At 44.9% G+C, this 22,329-nt stretch overlaps 1 protein-coding gene across 3 annotated transcripts in view; it reads left to right on the top strand.

Annotated features, from left to right (window-relative positions):
* smad4a (SMAD family member 4a) overlaps positions 1-22,329 on the top strand; it is a 169,609-nt gene that overhangs the window by 136,647 nt on the left and 10,633 nt on the right. For all 3 annotated transcript variants that reach the window (XM_085974829.1, XM_085974835.1, XM_085974820.1), the window contains 3 exons: positions 1,250-1,433; positions 6,453-6,621; positions 20,178-20,316. In XM_085974829.1, coding sequence (XP_085830955.1) covers positions 1,250-1,433; positions 6,453-6,621; positions 20,178-20,316 — 492 coding nt within the window. The remainder of the gene's footprint in view (positions 1-1,249; positions 1,434-6,452; positions 6,622-20,177; positions 20,317-22,329) is intronic.

Below are 22,329 nucleotides of genomic sequence, written 5' to 3'. Positions count from 1 at the left end.
AATGGCTTACCCCTTATCTTTAGACTGTGACCCCTGGTTCTGGACTCCCCCGCCATCGGGAACATCCTTCCTACATCTAGTCTGTCTAGTCCTGTTAGAATTTTATGTTTCAATGAGATCCCCTCTCATTCTTCTAAACTCTAGCGACTATAAGCCTAATCAACTCGATCTCTCTTCATACGTCATTCCTGCCAGCCCAGGTATCAGTCTGGTGAATCTTCACTGCACACCCTCCATGGCAAGAACATCCTTCCTCAGATAAGGAGACCAAAACTGCACACAGCACTCGAGGTGTGGTCTCACCAAGGCCCCATACAACTGCAGCAAGACATCCTTGCTCCTGTACTCGAATCCTCTCGCTATGATGGCCAACATACCATTTGTCTTCTTAACCGCCTGCTGCACCTGCTAGATACTTTCATCCCATCATTTTGATTTCAGGTCCAGGAAGTGAAAGGGCAGTGAATTAGTAACTTATTTTGTATTATTTTAGAATTACAGAATTTTACAGCACAGAAGGAGGCCATTTGGCCCATCCTGTCAGTGCAGCTGAAAAAAGAGCTATCCAGCCTAATCCCACTTTCAGGCTCTTGGTCCGTAGCCTTGTAGGTTACAGCACTTCAAGTGCAAATCCAAGTACTTTTTAAATGTGATGAACGTTTCTGCCTCTACCACCCTTTCAGGCACTGAGTTCCAGACCCCACCACCCTCTGGGTGAAAAAAGTTTTCCTCTCCTCCCCTCTAATTCTTCTACCAATTACTTTAAATCTATGTCCCCAGTTATTGGCCTTTCTGCTAGGGGAAATAGTTCCTTCCTATCCACTCTATCTAGGCCCCTCATAATTTTACACACCCCAATCAAATCTCCCCATAGCCTCCACTGTTCCAAAGAAAACAACCCCAGCCTATCCAATCTATTTAATTGTGTCTTTTTGTTGGCACTCAAATTGAGAGAGAAATGTATAGTTTTCAAATACATCTTTAAAATAGGTAATTGTATTGTCAGTGCTCCCCTGTGGTCCCAATGATTTTGTGACCCTGTGATTTTCACAGTTTCAGAAATATGAAAATTCTAAACACGTAGAATAGCAGGCTCTACATTCGTCAGTTGGGGTACAAAGTAAATAGACTCTTTTTTTCTTCTTGCTGAAAGCTTAGTGTATCCAGCAGTATTTATATAAAAAAAAAAGGAAATCAAAGTATGCAAAAAATGCTAAGGTTTGATTTATGTGTGTAATCCAATTTCTAGTTCCTGAATACTGGTGTTCAATTGCTTACTTCGAGATGGACGTGCAGGTAGGAGAAACGTTCAAGGTGCCATCCAGCTGCCCTGTGGTTACTGTGGATGGATACGTGGATCCCTCTGGGGGTGACCGCTTCTGTCTGGGCCAGCTCTCCAATGTTCATAGAACGGAAGCCATTGAAAGAGCCAGGTAAAAAAAAAAATGAGGGGGAAGGGGTGGAAGAATGCCTTGGTTGCAAATTATTTGAATTTTGTATTGTATTTCAAAATAAAACATTACAGAATAACTCTGTTTTAACCTAGTATAAATTTCTAATGGCTTTGAATTCAGGAACATTTCAACAACACCATAGGGAATCTCCGCACTTGCTGTCCAAAGCTATATACAGGAAACTTTGTGCTATCCGGCACCCACGGGACCGAGCTGCTGCCGTTGCCTCAAAACTTCCGGATAGACCAGCGTCAATGTTATCAGATAGGAGCTTTTAATCTCCGTATCTGACAACAAAGACTGTTGCTTAGCAACAGCTTGTCAACACTCGGCCCGTGGCTTGGAAGCGTCTCTGAAGCTGTTGCTAAGATACAGAGACACCTTCCAGAGCCTGCCATATCTGACCACAAACACTGTTGCTCAGCAACAGCTTGTAAACACTCGGCCCAGTAGCTTGGAAGCGTCTCTGAAGCTGTTGCTAAGCTACAAAGACGCTTTCCAGAGCCTGCCTGTGAAAAGAATGCTAGGAGAAGAAAAAAAACCTAACCAAAACGGCTGCTGATTTCTGCCGTTAGATCGAAGCTGCCGGACATTCAACCTCCGGATAGCACAAAGTTTCCTGTAGCACAGATCCTGCTACTTTCAGTGAGAGAAGTGTGACGCTGGTGGAATTGATGTAACTCTGTGAACACAGCATACATTTGCAGGGTCAGATTGGTCCAGGGCTCATTAGAGGAATTCCTGTGTGCCCAGGAAATGGTGTTTAAAATTATACAACCATCCGCCACTGCTGGTCTGCGTTAATGCAGTCTCAGCCGCTATGAGCACTCCAGTTCCAGACCAATGGACTGCATGTGATTTTGACGAGTGTTTTTTTTCCAGTACGAAATAACATGTTTAAATGCCTTCATGGCCTTGGCCTTCCCTTTTCTGTAACCTTCTCTAGTTCTACAATGCCACTCATCCTCAAACTCTCCACTTTTTCTCACTCCGGCTCCTTCTGCTTCTCCCCCTTCCATTCGCCCACTAATGGCAGCCTTCAGCCACCTCGGCCTGACACTCTGGAATTCTCTCTCTAAACCCCTCTGCCTCACTAGCCACCTTTTAAGACTCTCCTTAAAACCCATGTCTTTGACTAAGCTTTTGCTCACACCTCCTAATCAGGTGCCTCTGTGAAGCATTTTGCAATGTTTTTTCTACATGACTGGTGCGCAGATTGCCTCTGCGTTTCCTACATTACAACAGTGACTACACTTCAAAAGTACTTAATTGGCTGTAAAGTGTTTTGGGATGTCCTGAGGTCATAAAAGGTGCTATATAAATGCAAGCCTTTTTTTAATAAATCCAAATAGTTGGAATACTATCTAGCTATGAAATTTATGTGTGCGCGAGTGCATACGTGTCTGGCTATTTGGCTACTTCAGCTTGGGAGCAATGGGTTGCACATAGTTTTGAAGGATTTTTTTTTAGTACAAATTAATATATTAGCTATAAAACATCTACCTATCTACCCACATATGTTTTGTGCCTATAAGAATTGAATGGCTCAATTTCTGCTGTCCTTGTTTGATGCAAATGATATTACTCTTGTGGTTTGTGCCCTATCAAATCACAGAACCCCAAACAGAAAAGAGCCCTTACACTTAATGAGGCTGACACTATTGCTTGACTAAATTAGTAAAATTAATTTGTTTTACCCAGATTTCAGGTCCCAAAGGGATGCACAAAACAGACCTGCTGGAAATAGGACGTGCATCCCCTGAGAGCGTTGGCAGTACACACTTGTTTCTTTACTTTATTCCCAACCAGCACTGTTTTCCTAAGATGAACACTAAATGGGTCTTCTTGTTGGTGGTTAACGCTAGAATCGATTATTAAGGACGTGGTAACAGGGCACTTAAGAAATAATAATAGGATTGGGCAGAGTCAACGCTGATTTATGAAAGGGAAATCGTGTTTGACAAATCTGTAAGAGTTTTAGAAACATAGAAAAATAGGAGCAGGAGTCGGCCATTCGGCCCTTCGAGCCTGCTCCGCCATTCAGTATGATCATGGCTGATCCTCTATCTCAATACCATATTCCTGCGCTCTCCCCATATCCCTTGATGCCTTTTGTGTCTAGAAATTCTATCTATCTCCTTCTTAAATATATTCAGTGACTGGGCCTCCACAGCCTTCTGTGGTAGAGAATTCCACAGGTTCACCACCCTCTGAGTGAAGAAATTTCTCCTCATCTCAGTCCTAAATGTCCTACCCAGTATCCTGAGACTGTGACCCCTCGTTCTAGACATCCCCCAGCCAGGGGAAATATCCTCCCTGCATCCAGTCTGTCTAGCCCTGTCAGAATTTTATACGTTTCAATGAGATCCCCTCTAATTCTTCTAAACTCTAGTGAATACAGGCCTGGTCGACCTAATCTCTCCTCATACGACAGTACTGCCATCCCAGGAATCAGTCTGGTGAACCTTCGCTGCACTCCCTCTTTGGCAAGTATATCCTTTCTTAGGTAAGGAGCCCAAAATTGCACACACTACTCCAGGTGTTGCCTCAGCAAGGCCCTGTATAACTGTAGTAAGACATCCTTGCTCCTGTATTCAAATCCTCTTGCAATGAAGGCCAACATACCATTTGTTTTCCTAACTGCTTGCTGCAACTGCATGTTTGCTTTCAGTGACTGGTGTACAAGGACACCCAGGTCCCTTTGTACATTAACATTTCCCAATCTATCACCATTTAAATAATACTCTGCCTTTCTGTTTTTCCTGCCGAAGTGGATAACTTCACATTTATCCACATTATACTGCATCTGCCCACTCACTCAACTTGTCTAAATCGCCTTGAAGCCTCTTTGCATCCTCCTCACAACTCACAATCCCACCTAGTTTCGTGTCGTCAGCAAACTTGGAAATATTACATTTGGTTCCCTCATCCAAATCATTGATATATATTGTGAATAGCTGGGGCCCAAGCACTGATCCCTGCGGTACCCCACCAGTCACCGCCTGTCACCCCGAAAAAGACCCATTTATTCCTACTCTCTGTTTCCTGTCTGTTAGCCAATTTTCAATCCATGCCAGTATATTACCCCCAATCCCACGTGCTTTCATTTTGAACACGAACCTCTTATGTGGGACTTTATCAAAGGCCCTCTGAAAATCCAAATACACCACATCAACTGGTTCTCCCTTATCTATTCTATCAGTTACATCCTCAAAAAACTCCAGTAGGTTTGTCAAACACGATTTCCCTTTCATAAATCCACGTTGACTTTGTCTAATCCCGTTGATATTTTCTAAGTGTCCTGTTATCACATCCTTTATAATAGACTCTAGCATTTTCCCATCTACTGATGTTAGGCTAACTGGTCTGTAGTTCCAGTTTTCTTTCTCCCTTTTTTAAATAGTGGGGTTACATTTGCCACCCTCCAATCTGCAGGAATTGTTCCATAATCTATAGAATTTTGGAAGATGACAACCAATGCATCCACTATTTCCATGGCTACCTCTTTTAGTACTCTGGGATGCAGATTATCAAGCCCTGGGGATTTATCGGCTTTCAGTCCCATTAATTTCTCCAGCACTTTTTTTACTAATACTACTTTCCTTTAATTCCTCCTTCTCACTAGACCCTTGGCTCCTTAACATTTCTGGGAAGTTATTTGCGTCCTCGTCCGTGAAGTCAGAACCAAAGTATTTGTTTAATTGCCATGCCATTTCCTTGTTCCCCATTATAAATTCTCCCATTTCTGACTGTAAGGGATCTACATTTGTCTTCACAAAAGGCATCTAGGGACATGGGGGGAGAGAGTGGGAATATGGTATTGAGATAGAGGATCAGCCATGATCATATTGAATGGCGGAGCAGACTCAGAAGGGCCGAATGGTCTACTCCTGCTCCTATTTTTCTTTGAGGGAGGATGTTTTCCCCTGCCTGGGGAGTCCAGAACCAGGGGTCACAGTCTCAGAATAAGGGGTCGGCCATTTGGGACTGAGATGAGGAGAAATTTCTTCACTCAGAAGGTGGTGAATCTTTGGAATTCTCTACCACAGAGGGCTGTGGAGGTTCAGTCGTTGAGTATATACAAGACAGAGATCGATAGATTTTTGAATATTAAGGGATATGGGGATAGTGCAGGAAAGTGGAATTGAGGTAGATGATCAGCCATGGTCTTATTGAATCAGACTCGAGGGGCCAAATGGCCTACTCCTGCTCCTATTATGTTCTTATTTTCAATGTCGTGGGAAAGCTATTCATTTTCAAGTCATTTAGTAAAATTGCACTACGGTTGTAATGTTTCCAATTTTTGACTGCATTAAATTTTTGATAAGCGGGAAAATGTTTAGAACTACAAAGCAACACAGAAAAATTTGGTAGACCAGTACAGAGCTGGGAGTACTGGATTTCCATTTTTATTCAAATCTATGCCACATTATTTAGTTAATTAGGACAACGTAAATGATTGGCTTTGGCGTTTGGGAGGGGCAGTGGTGGATGAAATGAAAGGAAGTCGGGCAGCTTGGAGGTTCTTTAAATCAGAATTGGAGTCTTGAGTTCACGTTCCTGGCTGTTTGTCACTGTTGAAAGTGTGTGTGGTACTGTTTTAATGCACTAGCATCGAAAATCTGAAGAGGAAAAATTGTGATTTAAATACTGAGTACATTTACAAGTAAAACAAATGGCAAAATGTGTTTACCAAAACAGTTATTTGGTACTGAAAAGATGCTCTTGTAAATTACCCGTCTGTATGACTAGCGTATTTTATGTGTGCCTGGCTAAATTCGAACAATTCACAGTAGAAGATTCCACATTTGCTGTCTGTTCTTTTTTTAATCATGCGTAAAATCTCTCCTAGATTTACATTATTGGCACAAGCAGGGCTGCATAATATTTCCGATTCTTAGGTCTGCGAGCACCGGCATTGTAAGTCTATTAATACTGCTTATATTTCTTTCATTATAAGCAAACCTCTTTACTGCTTGATTTTTTTTTTGCTGTCAGGTTGCATATTGGAAAAGGTGTGCAGCTAGAGTGCAAAGGGGAAGGAGATGTCTGGGTACGATGTTTGAGCGATCATGCTGTCTTTGTGCAGAGCTACTACTTGGATCGAGAAGCTGGGCGTGCTCCTGGCGATGCAGTTCACAAAATTTATCCAAGTGCATACATTAAGGTTGGTTAAATTGGATTAAATGCTCTCAGATTTTCATCTGCTGGATACATTAAAAATATATTTTTTTTAGTGTTGAGTAGTTCATTCATAATATATACACCCGAGTACATTCCCCCTAAAATGCCAGACAGTCAAGAACTCTCACTTTCATTTTTTTTTTTCCCCCTTACTGTTGTTCTCGACCCTATCTTCTCTTGCTCTTGTCTGCATCTGACTTCCGCTCCCTTCTCCCCCTTCCCAGTCCCTTTTCTTGAATAAATCATTGGGTAAGTTCCACATGGCATATCTTGAGCTTTCTCAAGGAAGACAATCCCAGGTTCAATCTCTGGTGTTTGTTGACATTAAAAAAGAATTTTAATGCAGAATCTACAGTCCACCTAACAAACTTTGGGACCATACTGACAGCTTCTCAATTTTATTTTCTTAATCTTTTTTCTGGATGTGGGTGTCGCTGGAATGGGCAGCACTTACTACCCATCCCTAGTTGCATGACAACTGAGTGGCATACTGGGCCACTTCAGAAGGAAGTTAGCTGTCAGCCATGTTGATTTGGGACTGGAGACTGGGTAAGGATGACAAGTTTCTTTCCTTAAAGGTCATTAGTGAACTTGCTCTTCTTCCTTCTTTCTCCCTTTGCTTTTGTCCTTCCTTTTGTACTTCCTTCCTTCCTTTCTCCTTCCTTTTTGTCCCTCCTTTCATTTCATTTCCTTTCCTTTCCTCTCTCTTTTCCTCCCTCATCTCTTGGGATTATCCCAATGCTTCAGATAAAATAAATTATTTTGAAGTATAGTCACTGTTTGTTTGTAGGCAGATGGAACAGCCACTTTGCACACAACAATATTCTACAGACCACAATTAAAGGAATTACTAATTAATCTGGTATTAGTTGAGGGAAAGATGTTGGCAGGGCACAGAGAGGACTTCCTGCCCCTCTTCAAATAGTGCTCTGGGATCTTTTACATCCACCTGAATGACCAGAAGAGGCTTGTGGGGTCTTAGTTTAATTTCCCATTGGAAGGACGATGACCCTGACAATGCATCACTCCCTGGAACATAAAGTTTGAGATACTCAGGTGCTGGACTTGAACCAACAATCTTCTTATTCAGAGTTGAGACTGCTATCAACTTAGCTGAGCTGACACAAAAGTACAACGTCAATTGTTCGTCAAGGATGCTAAGGCTCCAGCTATAAACAGAATTGTTTTTTATTATTCATTCTTAGGATATTGGCACTGCTGACGAGGCTAGTATTTATTGCCAATCTCTAGTTGCCCTCGAGAAGGTGGTGGTGAGCCGCCTTTTTTAACCGCTGCAGCTCATCTGGTGAAGGTACTCTCACAATGCTGTTGGGTAGGGAGTTCCAGGATTTTGATGCAGCGATGATGAACGAACGACAATGTACGTCCAAGTCAGGATGATGTGGGCAACTAGGGATGGTTCCATTCTTATCTATCCAGCCGTAGCCAGAGAAGCACCTGCAAAAGATTCTCCTCCCGCATCATTACCTCTGGTGTCCCCCAAGGATCTATCTTTGGCCCCCCTCCTAGTTCTCATCTACATGCGGCCCTTTGGTGACATCATCTGAAAACACTGTGTCGGTTTCCACATGTACACTGGCGACACCCAGCTCTACCTCACCACCACTTCTCTCGACCCCTCCACTCTAAATTGTCACACTGCTTGTCAGACATCCAGTACTGGATGAGCAGAAATTTCCTCCAACTAAATATTGTGAAGACCAAAGCCATTGGCCGGAATTTTCCCCTAAAAAAAACGGGTGGGTTTGGGGCGTGGAGGGCAGTTAAAGTGTTAAAAATGGGATTCCTGACCTGATCCCGCCTCCAACTTGCCCATGTTTGGTTTTAACGTGGGCGGGCAACCAACCCGCTCCCAGGGGGAGTTACCTAAATTTAAATATTGTAATGAGGCTGGAAGCCTCTCTTTTCTCCCCCTCCATTTTGTGTTTAACTGCATGGGGATGGTTTTCACACAATTCGTGAAACCTGGCAGTTCAACAGAGGCGCGGACTGCTGCATCCAGGAGGTAAGTGCTTTATACCTACCTCTTGGATCCAGGGTCCTGACCATACCTCCTGCCCCCCGTGATCGGAGACACCCCCAACGAGGCCTCCAATTACCTTTCCAGGCACCGCCCCCAAAGCGATGATGATGAGGCCGGCCACGATCCCCGACCCCTGCCGATGCTTTCTTCCCCCCTCCAGCTCCCCAACCCCTGCCGATTGCCGATCCTCCTCCCATCATCCCTCCCCCGGACCGGCCCTTTGCTTCTGAGGCCTACCCGCCCGTAGCCAGCCAGCCAGCCCCTCAAGCCTCACATTCAAATCAGGCCCTGCAGTGAAAGTCGACATAGCCTGCAGGAAACCCTGCCTCCCGGTTTCCCGCCCACCTGGGAGGCCCCCCGCCCCCAACCTGCCTACCTGGGGAAAATTCCCCCCATTGTTTTCGGTCCCTGCCACGAACTCCGTTCCCTAGCCACCGACTCCATCTCTCACCCTGGCCACTGTCTGAGGCTGAACCAGACTGTTCGCAACCTTGGTGTCATATTTGACCCCGAGATGAGCTTCCGAGCACATATACGTGCCATCACTAAGACCGCGTATTTCCACCCCCCCGTAACATCGTCTGACTGCGCCCCTGCCCAACTGCTGCTGAAACCCTCATCCATGCCTTTGTTACGTCTAGACTTGACTATCTCCTTACCTGGCTCGGTGTCAAATTTTGATTGATAATGCTCCTGTGAAGTACCGTGGGACATTTTACTATATTAAAGGCGCTATATAAATACAAGTTATATATGATTTGAAGGAGAAAATGGAGGTGATGGTGCTCCCGTGCACCAGCTGCCCTTATCCTTCTAGGTAGTGGAGGAGCTGCCAAAGAAGCCGTGGCAAGTTGCTGCAGTGCGTCCTGTAGATAGTACACACTGCAGCCATTGTAATGATGGCTGTAACAATAACCGGAATTCTTATTGGTAACACCTTTATTATCAGTTTATTCTAGGTGGGTGATCTGGTTATTTTTGCTGAAAATAAACAGCTTTTGTCAGACACCTGTTGTCTGTTGAAAGAATGAGAATCAGCAACAACACTTGTATTTATATAACACCTTTAACATAGAAAAATGCCCCAGCTGCCTTGGAAGTATCTGCAAAATCCCCATACAAGAGATCCTTTGAAATATGCCCATCTACCATCCGACATAGATGACCAAGCCACCAGTGTTTGTTTTTGAGAAGTTATTGGACTGGGCAACTTTACTTCCTCATGTACTTCAGTGTCAGGAACATTTGTCTTCCCACTTGATATGTAGAATACAGCAGAGACAGCAGATGTGAGAAGTGTTTAGTCTTTTATGCCTGCTGGAAATCGTCAGTATCTGGAAATTTATTCCACACATTGATCACTCTGTGTGTGAAGAAGAATATTCGGATATCCATCTAAAATGACCTTTTACTAGTTTGAACTTGTGTCCCCTCCTACTCCTGGTATTTAAAATAATATTCCAGGTTAACTTTTTCAATACCCTTAGCAATCTTGTATACCTCTCAGATGCCTCTTTTCAAGGCTGTAACGCCCCGGCCCATCCAGTCCTTCCACATAACTCATACCCTGGCACTGGGAATTAGCCTCTTGGCTCTCTTCTACACTGCCTCCAAAGCTTAAATGTCTCTTGTTTCTTGGTGACCAGAATCAGATGCAGTATTGGAGGTATAGACGGATCAGAGCAGTAGAAGTTTGATTGCTATCTCCCCTGACATATTCTATTTTGGCTTTGTTGGCTACTGCTCTGCATTGGTTAAGACATATATTTTGTTTCAATATTAGCAGTGCACACCAGTGGATCTGGTGTAGCAGCAGAATTGCAAGGAACACTAGAAGTGAAAGCAAAGGACCAAGAGTAGTGAACTCAAGAGTGCCAGGGAAAGATGAAAGGTAAATCCACAGGATCCATGCAGATGAGGGAGCTGGTCTAGGAACAGCTGTAGAGGGCAGATGCTTGAGGAGCTGGCCCAACCCAGTCTAGCGAATGGTGACAGAGAAGTTCGAAGGATGAGTGAAGTCAGTGGCCACGGAAAATAAGCAGATAACAATGAAGCAGAGATCATTTATCAGCATAATAGAATCGCGAGGAGGATGAGGACCAGCAGGAATGGATCATAGTTAGCTCAGTGTAGAGTGTGGAGAAACAGAAAATTGATCTCTCAGAAGCAGGCCAGATACAGAGAATATAGTCTCACTAGAAAGGGAGATTGCAGTAAAGCCACTCAGATCAGTACCCCAACTCGAGTATTAATCAAAGTCACTAAACGAACCCTGAACAACTTCACCTGAACTCTTTGTGAAGGAACCGTCTGGGGTTTACCATCCAGTTTCTGCCAAGGACTCAATGACACCTAAATTTGGCTCACCAAACTGACTTACAGTTGATTTGAAAACAAAAAAAAATCATCCAGTTCAGATTATACAGGTAGACTACCCTTTATCCGGACTTCCGAAAACCGAAACCCTCTAAAAACCGAAGGTTTTTTCGTTCAGCGTAAGTCGTGCGTACGAACGAAAAAACCTTCGGTTTTTAGAGGGTTCCGGTTTCGGAAGTTCGGATAAAGGGTAAGTCGTGCGCACGACCCCCCGCCGGCCCCGACAACCGCCGACCCCCCCCCCCGCGGACCCCGCCGGCCCGACAACCGCCGACCCCCCCGCGGACCCCGCCGGCCCCGACAACCGCCGACCCCCCCGCGGACCCCGCCGGCCCCGACAACCGCCGACCCCCCCGCGGACCCCGCCGGCCCCGACAACTGCCGATCCCCCCCGCGAGCCCCGACAACCGCCAGCCCCGACAACCGCGGACCCCGCCGGCCCCGACCCCCGCCGACCCCGACTGACTTACGCTGAGCGTCAGCGTAAGTCGTGCGCGCGAACCCCCGCCGACCCACCTTCCGAAATCCGAAATTCTCCTTTATCCGAAACTCGGCTGGTCCCGAGGTTTTCGGATAAAGGATAGTCTACCTGTATTAGCATTTACACTACCAACCTACTGAGTGAATGAACCCTTTCTTGCAAATTATCAAAAGAAGTAGACAACAAAGTCGTGAACTGACATTATTAACCTTGGAATTATTGTTACCTGCAGTATGCAAATAATTAGCAGATAGGGTTAATTGACAAAATAAGTAGAAGTTACAAAAGCAGTTCACATTTCAGTAATTCAACAATAATTGTTTGTATAAATTTATAGTTGAAATCAATGTCTGACACTGATCTAAATTGGTGAGATTAATTTATCCTTAAATAGCTGAGAAATTAACCTCATTAGATAGCTAGTCCATTGAACAAATTAAAATCTCTTTTCTTGTAGTTAGCAACATTTCCAGAAAGTATACAACCTCGTCCTTATGAGCTAATAAACTTGACTTCTTGGAGGATTGTGTTAGCCTTCTGCGATGTTAGGGTGATGAACTTCTGTATGTAGTTGGGGCTATCCATTCTTCCTGGATAATCTTCTGGGTAAATTCACCTTGCACGCTGGTAGCTGAATCTGGATGAGCTGGTTTAAATTTCGGCTCCCTTGATTTCCGGGACAACAATAACAACTTGTATTTATATAGCGCCTTTAATGTAGTAAAACGTCCCAAGGTGCTTCACAGGAGTGACACTGAGCCACATAAGGAGAAATTAGGGCAGATGCCCAAAGGCTTGGTCAAAGAGGAAGGTTTTAAGGAGCGTCTTAAAGGAGGAAAGAGAGTCAGTGAGGTTTAGGGAGGGAATCGCAGAGCTTTAGGGTCTAGGCAGCTGAAGGCACGGCCACCATTGGTTGAGCAATTAAAATCAGTGATGCTCAAGATGGCAGAATTAGAGGAGCACAGATATCTCTGGCGGTTGTGGAGCTGGAGGAGATTACAGAGATAGGGAGGGGCGAAGCCATGGAGGGATTTGAAATCAAGGACGAGAATTTTAAAATCGAGGCGTTGCTTAACCATGAGCCAGTGTAGGTCAGCGAGCACAGGGGTGATGGGACTTGATGCGAGTTAGGACACGGGCAGCTGAGTTTTGGATGACCTCAAGTTTATGTAGGGTAGAACATGGGAGGCCAGCCAGGAGTGCATTGGAATAGTGAAGTCCAGAGGTAACAAAGGCCTGGATGAGGGTTTCGGCCGCAGATGAAGGCGGGGGCGGAGATGGGCGATGTTATAGAGATGGAAATAGGCGGTCTTAGTTATGGCACGGATATGTGGTTGGAAGCTCATTTCAGGGTTAAATATGACGCCAAGGTTGCGAACAGTATGGTTCAGCCTCCGACAGATGCTCGGGAGAGGATAGAGTCAGTGGCTAGGGAACAGAGTTTGTGGCGGGATATTTGCCCATCTAAGTGCCTTTATCTGGCTGATATAGCAGTACAGTCTTAACTTCTATAACCTTTCTCTCAGTTGGAGATGCACTTTTTGATTTTACATTTACTAGGCAGAGTACTCATGCAGTTGATGATGCTTATATGGACTTTCAAAATGCTGTTGATAAAGTACCACATACTAGGCTTGTTAGCAAAATTGATCCCATGGGATAAAAGGGGCAGTAGCAGCATGGATACAAAATTGGCTAAGGGATAGAAAACCGAGAGTTGTGGTGAATGGCTGTTTTTCAGAGTGGAGGGAGGTATACGGTGGCGTTCCCCAAGGTTCAGTACTAGGACCACTACTGTTTTTAATATACATTAATGACTTGGACTTGGGGGTACAGGGCACAATTTTGAAATTTGCAGATGACACAAAACTTCAAAGTGTAGTAAACACTGAGGAAGATAGTAATAGACTCCAAGAAGAAATAGACAGGCTGATGGAATGTGCGGACACATGGCAGATGAAATTCAACACAGAGAAGTGTGAGGTGATACATTTTGGTAGGAAGAAGGAGGAGAGACCATACACACTAAGTGGTACAATTTTAAAGGGGGTGCAAGAACCGAGAGACCTGGGGTTTATTGTGCACAAATTTTTGAAGGTGGCAGGACAGGTTTTTAAAAAAATTTAATTCGTTTTTTATGGGATGTGGGCCTCACTGGCAAGGTCAGCATTTATTGCCCATCCCTAATTGCCCTTGAGATGGTGATGGTGAGCCACCACCTTGAACTGCTGCAGTCTGTGTGATGAAGGTACTCCCACAGTGCTGTTAGATAGGGAGTTCCAGGATTTTGACCCAGCGACAATCAAGGATCGGCGATATACTTCTACGTCAGGATGGTGTGTGACTTGGAGGGGAACTTGGAGGTGGTGGTGTTCCCATGCGCCTGCTGCCCTTGACAAAGCAGTTGATAAAGCATATGGGATCCTGGGCTTTACAAATAGAGACATAGAGTACAAAAGCCAGGAAGTTATGCTAAACCCATATAAAACACTAGTTCGGCCCCAGCTGGAATATTGTGTCCACACTTTAAGAAGGACGTGAAGGCTTTGCAGAGGGTACAGAAGAGATTTACTAGAATGGTTCCAGGGATGAGGGAATACAGTTACGTGGATAGACTACAGAACCTGGGGTTGTTCTCCTTGGAACAGAGAAGGCTGAGAGGAGATTTGGTAGAGGTGTTTAAAATTGTGAAGGATTTAGATAGAGTAAATAAAGAGAAACTGTTTCCAATGGCTGAAGGGTCGACAACGAGAGGGCACAGATTTAAGGTGATTGGCAACAGAACCAGAGGCGACATGAGGAAAAACTTTTTTACGCAACGAGCGATTAGGATTTGGAATGCACCTCCTGATAGGGTGGTGGATACAGTGTCAACAGTAGACTTCAAAAGGGAATTGGAAAAATAATTGAAGGAGAAAAAATTGTAGGGGTGTGGGGAAAGAGCGGGGGAGTGGGGGACTAACTGGATTGCTCTTCGAAAGAGCCGGCGCAGACTCAGTGGGCTGAATGGCCTCCTTCAGTGCTGTACTATTCTATGGGATTGGGGGCAAGGTATTGACTTGGATAGAGAACTGGTTGGCAGACAGAAAGCAAAGAGTTGGAATAAACGGGTCTTTTTCCGAGTGGTAGGCAGTGACTAGTGGGGTACCACAGAGATCGGTCCTAGGACCCCAGCTATTCACAATATATATAAATGATCTAGACGATGGAACTAGATGTAATATCTCCAAGTTTGCAGACGACACAAAGCTGGGTGGGCGTGTGTGCTGTGAGGAGGATGCCGAGAAACTCCAGCATGATTTGGACAGGTTGGGTGATTGGGCAGAAGCATGGCAGATGCAATATAATGTGGATAAATGCGAGGTTATCCACTTGGGTGTCAAACAGGAAGGCAGATTATTATGTGAATGGCAATAGATTGGGAGAAGGGGAAGTGCAACGAGACCTGGGTGTCCTTGTGCATCAGTCGCTGAAGGTAAGGATGCAGATGCAGCAGGCGGTTAAGAAGGCAAATGGCATGTTGGCCTTTGTAGCGAGAGGGTTTGAGTACAGGAACAAGGATGTCTTGCTGCAGTTGTACAAGGCCTTGGTGAGACCACATCTGAGTATTGTGTGCAGTTTTGGTCGCCTTATCTGAGGAAGGATGTTCTTGCCATGGAGGGAGTGCAGTGAAGATTCACCAGGCTGATACCTGGGATGGCAGGAATGACGTATGGGGAGAGATTGGGTCGATTGGGCTTATACTCGCTGGAATTTAGAAGAATGAGAGGTGATCTCATTGAAACTTATACAATTCTGACAGGACTAGACAGACTAGATGCAGGAAGGATGTTCCCGATGGCCGGGGAGTCCAGAACCAGGGGTCACAGTCTAAGGATAAGGGGTAAGCCATTTAGGACAGAGATGAGGAGGAATTTCTTCACCCAGAGAGTGGTGAACCTGTGGAATTCTGTACCTTAGAAGGCAGTAGCGGCCAATTCATTAAATATATTCAAGAAGAAGTTAGATATATTTCTTAAGGCTAAAGGGATCAAGGGATATGGAGAGAAGGCAGGGACAGGGTACTGAATTTGGATGATCAGCCATGATCTCATTGAATGGCAGAGCAGGCTCGAGGGGCCGAATGGCCTACTCCTGCTCCTATCTTCTGTGTTTCTATGTTTATGTATGCAGTGCCTCTTCCCCAATATGACCATGGTGCGTTGAGGATACCATGCAAGTTATTAATGGAAGACTTCAGATGACACAGATCAGTGGGTGGGTCCCCAGTAGGAGCCACTTAAACACCTACTACCCTACCCCACCAGATGGTTCAAGTGCCATATTATGGCTTTGTACAGGTCACAAAGTGATCTTGAAATGATTGATTGAAAGGTATAAGGTGTATCTGTCCCAATTGTCCTAGTAGAAACCCATTTCAGCCTGGAAACAATCCTTTGGAATGTGCTGTGAAGGACATTTTGTCTGTCTTCAATGATAGCAAAGTACCAGTGAAGCTTAATCTTGTGCTTTATAAGACACTAGCTGGGGGAGCCCGGCTTTGCCAGGGCTGTTTTGGGGCGGGCGGTTTAAATCGAGTGCCAGGCTTTGGGGCCTCTCTGTGTCCCTCTGTGAATCTGGTGCCGGGCAACATTTTAAATGGAGTCCCAGGCTTTTGGGCCCTGTCTCTGTGTCCCTCTCTCAATCTGCTGCCGGGCAACATTTTAAATCGAGTACCAGGCTTTCAGGCCGTGTCTGTCTGTCCCTCTGTGAATCTGCTGCCGGGCAACATTTTAAATCGAGTGCCAGGCTTTTGGGCCCTGTCTCTGTGTCCCTCAATCTGCTGCCGGGCAATATTTCTACCTTTTAATACCTTGAAAGATGAAAGTGAAAGTACTTATAAAACGTTTTTGGTAAATCTTTTAAAAATAACATAAGAGATACTAACTTTTTCGAAGCCGGATGAGCAGATTTTGAGCTGGAAGTAAATGGGTTTTTTAGCTTGAGGCAATGGCTGCCACATCCCTGAGATGAAAACGATTAGTCCCGCCCACAGACGCAGCGATTGGCCAACCATCAGGCGACTGAACTGTAGGATTGGTCAATCGTGACGGCACAGGATTGGTCGAACCTTGACGTCAGTCAATCAATGCTAAGTAGCAGATAATGAGTTTAATTTTGAAGGTTTTTTGCATAAGGCGCAAACAATTTTTGTCCGACTGAAAAGTAAATACGCTTACGACCGTCCCGGAACCGTAAACTTTCTTTGGAGGTAACGCACGTGTAGGAACGCTCTATAACTTTCGAGTGCATAGCCGGACAGATGCACACCGGAGGACAGACAGATAGACAGACAGACAGACAGAACGATCCGTTTATATATATATATACTAGCTGGGGGGAGCCCGGCGTTGCCAGGGCTGTTTTGGGCTGGGCGGTTTAAATCGAGTGCCAGGCTTTGGGGCCTCTCTGTGTCCCTCTGTGAATCTGCTGCCGGGCAACATTTTAAATCGAGTCCCAGGCTTTTGGGCCCTGTCTGTGTCCCTCTCTCAATCTGCTGCCGGGCAACATTTCTACCTTTTAATACCTTGAAAGATGAAAGTGAAAGTACTTATAAAACATTTTTGGTAAATCTTATGTTATTTTTAAAACCGATACTAACTTTTTCAAAGCTGGATGATCAAAGTAGTTTGAGCTGGAAACAGTGAAACAATGGCTGCCACATCCCTGAGATGAAAACGATTAGTCCCGCCCACACACACACACCGATTGGCCAACCATCAGGGGACCGTACTGTAGGATTGGTCAATCGTGACGGCACAGGATTGGTCGAACCTTGACGTCAGTCAATCAATGCTAAGTAGCAGATAATTAGTTTAATTTTGAAGGTTTTTTGCATAAGGCGCGAACAATTTTCGTCTGACCGAAAAGTAAATACGCTTACGACCGTCCCGGAACTGTAAGCTTTCTTTGGAGGTAACGTGCGCGTAGGTAGGCTCTATAACTTTCGAGCGCATAGCCGGACAGACGCACACCCGAAGACAGACAGACAGATAGACAGACAGACAGAACGACTCGTTTATTTATATATATAGATAGATAGATAGATGTGTCCTAACAGTTCCACTTCATCGCTCAGAACTCCTAGATAGATTTCCTCTGACCCTGTCGGAGGTGCCGTTTTTCAGATGAGACGTTAAACTGAGACCCCCGTCTGCTCTCTGAGGTGGATGTAAAAGATCCCAAGGCACTATTTCGAAGAAGAGCAGGGGAGTTCTCCCCGGTGTCCTGGTCAATATTTATCCCTCAATCAACATCACTAAAACAGATAATCTGGTCATTATCACATTGCTGTTTGTGGAAGCTTGCTGTGCGCAAATTGGCTGCCGTGTTTCCTACGTTACAACAGTGATTATACTTCAAAAATGTATTTAATTGGCTGTAAAGCTTTCTGGGAAGTCCGGTGGTCATTAAAGTCGCTATATAAATGCAAGTCATAGAGTCATACGACACAGAAGGAGGCCAATTCGGCCCATCGAGTCCGTGCCGGCTCTCTAGAGCAATCCAGTTAGTCCCATTCCCCTGCTCTATCCCAGTAGCTCTACAAGTTTATTTCCCTCAAGTGCCTATCCAGTCTCCCCTTGAAAACATTGTGTGTCTCCACTTCCACCATATCCGTTGGCAGCGAATTCCAGGTCCTCACCACTCGTTGCGTAAAAAAGTTTTTCCTCACATCCCCCCTGTATCTCTTGCCCAAAACCTTAAACCTGTGTCCCCTAGTTCTTGTACCATCAACTAGTGGGAACAGCCTTTTCCCCATCTAGCCTATCCAAACCCGTCATAATCTTGTGCACCTCTATCAAATCACCCCTCGACCTTCTTTGCTCTGATGAAAACAAATCCAGCTTCTCCAACCTGTCCTTGTAGCTAAGATCCCCCATCCCGGAACCATTCTGGTAAATCTCCTCTGCACCCTCTCGAGGGCCATCACATCCTTCCTAAAGTGTGGTGACCAGAACTGGACACAATACTCCAGTTGTGGCCTAACCAGCGCTTTATAAAGGCTCAGCATAACTTCTCTACTTTTGTACTCAATACCCCAATTTATGAAGCCCAAGATCCCATAAAGTTTGCTAACCACTCTCTCAATATGTCCTGCCACCTTCAGGGACCTATGCACATTAACTCCCAGGTCCCTCTGTCCCTGCACACTCTTTAAAACTGCCATTAAGTGTATATTGCCTCTCCCTGTTCCTTCTGCCAAAATGCATCACCGTACACTTCTCTGTATTAAATTCCATCTGCCACTTGTCTGCCCATTCTTCTAGCCTTTCTATGTACTGTTGCAGTCGATTGGTGGTATCCTCACTGTTTGCCACACCCCCAAATTTGGTGTCATCGGCAAATTTAGAAATGCTGTTCTTTATTCCAATATCCAGGTCATTTATATCAAAAAAAGCAGTGGCCCCAGCACTGACCCTTGGGGAACACCACTGTCTACCATCCTCCAGTCTGAAAAACAGCCATTTACCACAACTTGCTGTTTTCTGTCCTTAAGCCAAGTCCTTATCCAAGCTGCCACTGACCCACCTATTCCATGAGCCTCAATTTTGTTAACCATCCTTCTATGTGGTAATTTGTCAAAAGCCTTCTGGAAATCCATGTAGATAACAGCCATTGCATTCCCACATCAATCCTCTCTGTTACTTCATCAAAAAATTCAATTTATTTTTCAAGTCTTTCAAATTCAAGTCTTCTTGTCTGATAGCCAGTCTTGGAAGAGCCTCAGTTTGTTCCAGTTAAACTTTGGGAAATCCGAAGCTGTCACTTTTGGCCACTGCTACTGCCACAAGTTCCATACCCTCGCCACTGATTCTATTCTCCTCCTAATCCGCTTTCAGGTTGAGTTCACAACCTAGGCCTCTGATTTAATCGCGAGCTGAACTTTCGACACCATATCCTTGAAGACTGCCTACTTCCTCCTCCATAACATCGCTCGCCTCCATCCCTACCTCGGCTCACCTGCTGCTGAAACTCTCATCCATGCCTTTGTCATCGCTAGTCTCGATTATTGCCTTGCCTGCCTCCCATCTTCCACCTCCATAAACTTCACATCATGCAAAACTCTGCAGCCTTTATCTTATCCTGCACCAAGTCCTGCTCTTCCATCACTCCTGTCCTTACTGCTCTCTAGCCGCCTGGACCCCCAATACCTCTAGTTTAAAATTCTCATCCTTGTGTTTAAATCTCTTCAGCTCGCCATCCTACCTCAAATTCTGTGTTTCTATGACTGGCCTCTTGTGCATCCTCCCCTTCCCTTTGCCCCACCATTAATGCCTAGGCTCCATGCTCTGCTATTCCCTCCTCAAACCCCATCATTACACAAATGCCCTCTCCTCCTTTAAACCCATTTTGTTTTTTGGCAGGACATCCATTTTTGTCTGATTTTTGAAGAGCCTTGGGACATTTTTCTATGTTGAAGGTGCTATATTAATGCAAGTTGTTTTTGAGAAATCAAATGTGAGCAGAGTTCCAGTTGCTTAAAAAAGAACAGGTCAAAACACAGTCTTCTAAATAAACATTGGCATTTTGAGGTAATAATTCAGTGTTTGCCACTGAAGGAATAGCAGTTTTAAAATCCAATTTGTTTGTGTTTCAGGTGTTTGATTTGCGTCAGTGTCACCGTCAGATGCAACAACAGGCCGCTACTGCTCAAGCTGCAGCCGCTGCCCAGGCAGCAGCTGTTGCTGGAAACATCCCTGGACCAGGTTCAGTGGGAGGCATTGCCCCAGCTATTAGTAAGTTACAGTGCCAGTTGGCATTCAGTATTTTGCACAAAACATAAACTTGAGAAACTAGACATTTTGTCCATCAATGCCGTGACTTTCTCATTCTTCGTTCAGCATTCTCCGCAGACCACTAGAGTTCAACTGGCTCATCGTTGTTTTGGGGAAACCATGTGGTGGCAATGCCCTCTATTCTTTTAAATGATATATGTTGTTTAGTATTCACTTCATATATTGTTTAATATGTTGGTTGACGTCAGCCCACATGGTATCCCTCCCTGCTTTGTAAACACCCTGACATGCAACAGAGTTTTTGTTCTCGGGTTGGAACAATATTCTCTGCTCCCAAACACATCCTGTCTATTTTGTGAGTTTAGACTATCAAGAGTGACGTAATAAAACTCACTATGCCCTTGGTTTGAGTATAAAGCAAGGCTTTAATCAACTTGTTTCAGAACATGGAGGTCTAGTTGTACTTCACTAGTTCCTTGTCTTACAAAATGTCCCTGGCAAGCTGGGCCCACGCCCGAGTATTTATACTCCTTGGATGGCGCCACCAGCTTGCCGTCCAGCGTTATTTCATGAGTAGTTTCTTAATGATGGAGATTTATAACAGCGTTTTCTTTTTCCACCTTGATGTAGCTTACTTAGATGGTAGTTTCTACTTTAGTTCTTTTGCTTCTCATTACTCAAAAACAAATGGTTTGCCATCACCAGTTGGCACCATTATCTAGTTTACACCGCCTTAGTTACATCCGTATTGCTACCACCTTTCACAATGTCAGATGATTCTGGGTTGCACGTGGGATGTTGGTGTCCTTTGCTTTTGGGCATCTCACTCTTGAGGGCTCAGAGCCCTAGTCTGTGGGGTCCTTTTTTTTTAGGATAGTTATCGTGGCCCTTGTGATGGCCTGTGATCTTTGCTGTTTTATTGTGGTTTAGGTTCTCCTCCCCCACACCCACCTATTGAGTCTGTCTTGCCATGTATGTCCTGGGCAAGTTCGGGTCCCCAGGGCATCAATTATGGAGGAATGTAGGAACCCTTTATGTCAACTCCCAGTTGTATTGTTGGAGTTCTTTGGTTAAGGATTTAACATTCTTAATGCTTCAGTTAGTGAATTTGTTGATTTAGCTACTTTTTTAACCTCTGCAAGGGCTCAGATTATATCTTCCCCATCTGCCCCACAGTGTACTATCTTGGAATCAGTTAAGCTTCTGACTGGTGATTGGGGAAGGAATATGAGGGGAAGGAATATGAAGAGGTTGATATCAATCTGCCAGAAAATACCAGCAACGAAAAGCTGCAGGCCGCCACCCAGCCCGTTGATGCCCTCATGGGGGTATATCTACAAAGCCCTCCTCCTCCTTGTCGCCAGAAAATCAGGCGTCTGCCCGTCATCATTGGCAAGATAGTGGGGTTGGAGGGGGGGGGACGCGGTGGCGGGAGTTTGTCGCCTGTGGTTCCCCAGACCCAATTGTGCCTCCCTGAATAATCTAATCTGATCCAAGTATTTTTTTTAATCCACTTGCCTTTCTTCAGGAAATCAGGCCTAACCTGTACCCCCTGTTCTGGTGGAACCAACTTGCATCCATCTTGAGACTGTTGTGCCTCATCTCACTTGGCATACCAGCCTTCAGTAATGTACCACGTTCCTATGTAATGAGTTTCCACCTCCAAAATTATTGGCCTTGAAAGGGGTGTGCAAAGGTTCCACCCCTTACACACTGGTCATAGATCGGGAAATCCCGGTTGTGCCATGTGCTGGCCAATTTGCAGTAGGTTAGAACAGAGCCGAGGAAATTTGGGGCCAACTTGTCTAATCAGTGGCCCACAGCTTTTGACTATTTTAACCTTAAAGTGGCCCATAGATGTTCCCTGCACCTATGACAGGCTTTGCTTCAAGCCTCTTACTTATTCAACTGCTATCTGTGTTGTGCCAAATGTGCAGCTGTTGGGAGTCTTTGCCGATAAATCTCCATTGCGGTTACCACAATCCGTGAAAATAGACAACATGGAGATATCCA

The sequence above is a fragment of the Somniosus microcephalus genome, chromosome 2, assembly GCF_052327205.1.
Source record: "Somniosus microcephalus isolate GS21.2 chromosome 2, FLI_Smic_1.0, whole genome shotgun sequence".
NCBI classification, from domain to species: domain Eukaryota; kingdom Metazoa; phylum Chordata; class Chondrichthyes; order Squaliformes; family Somniosidae; genus Somniosus; species Somniosus microcephalus.
The sequence above is the reverse complement of the archived record's forward strand: the minus strand, read 5'-3'. Positions and strand labels throughout refer to the sequence as shown.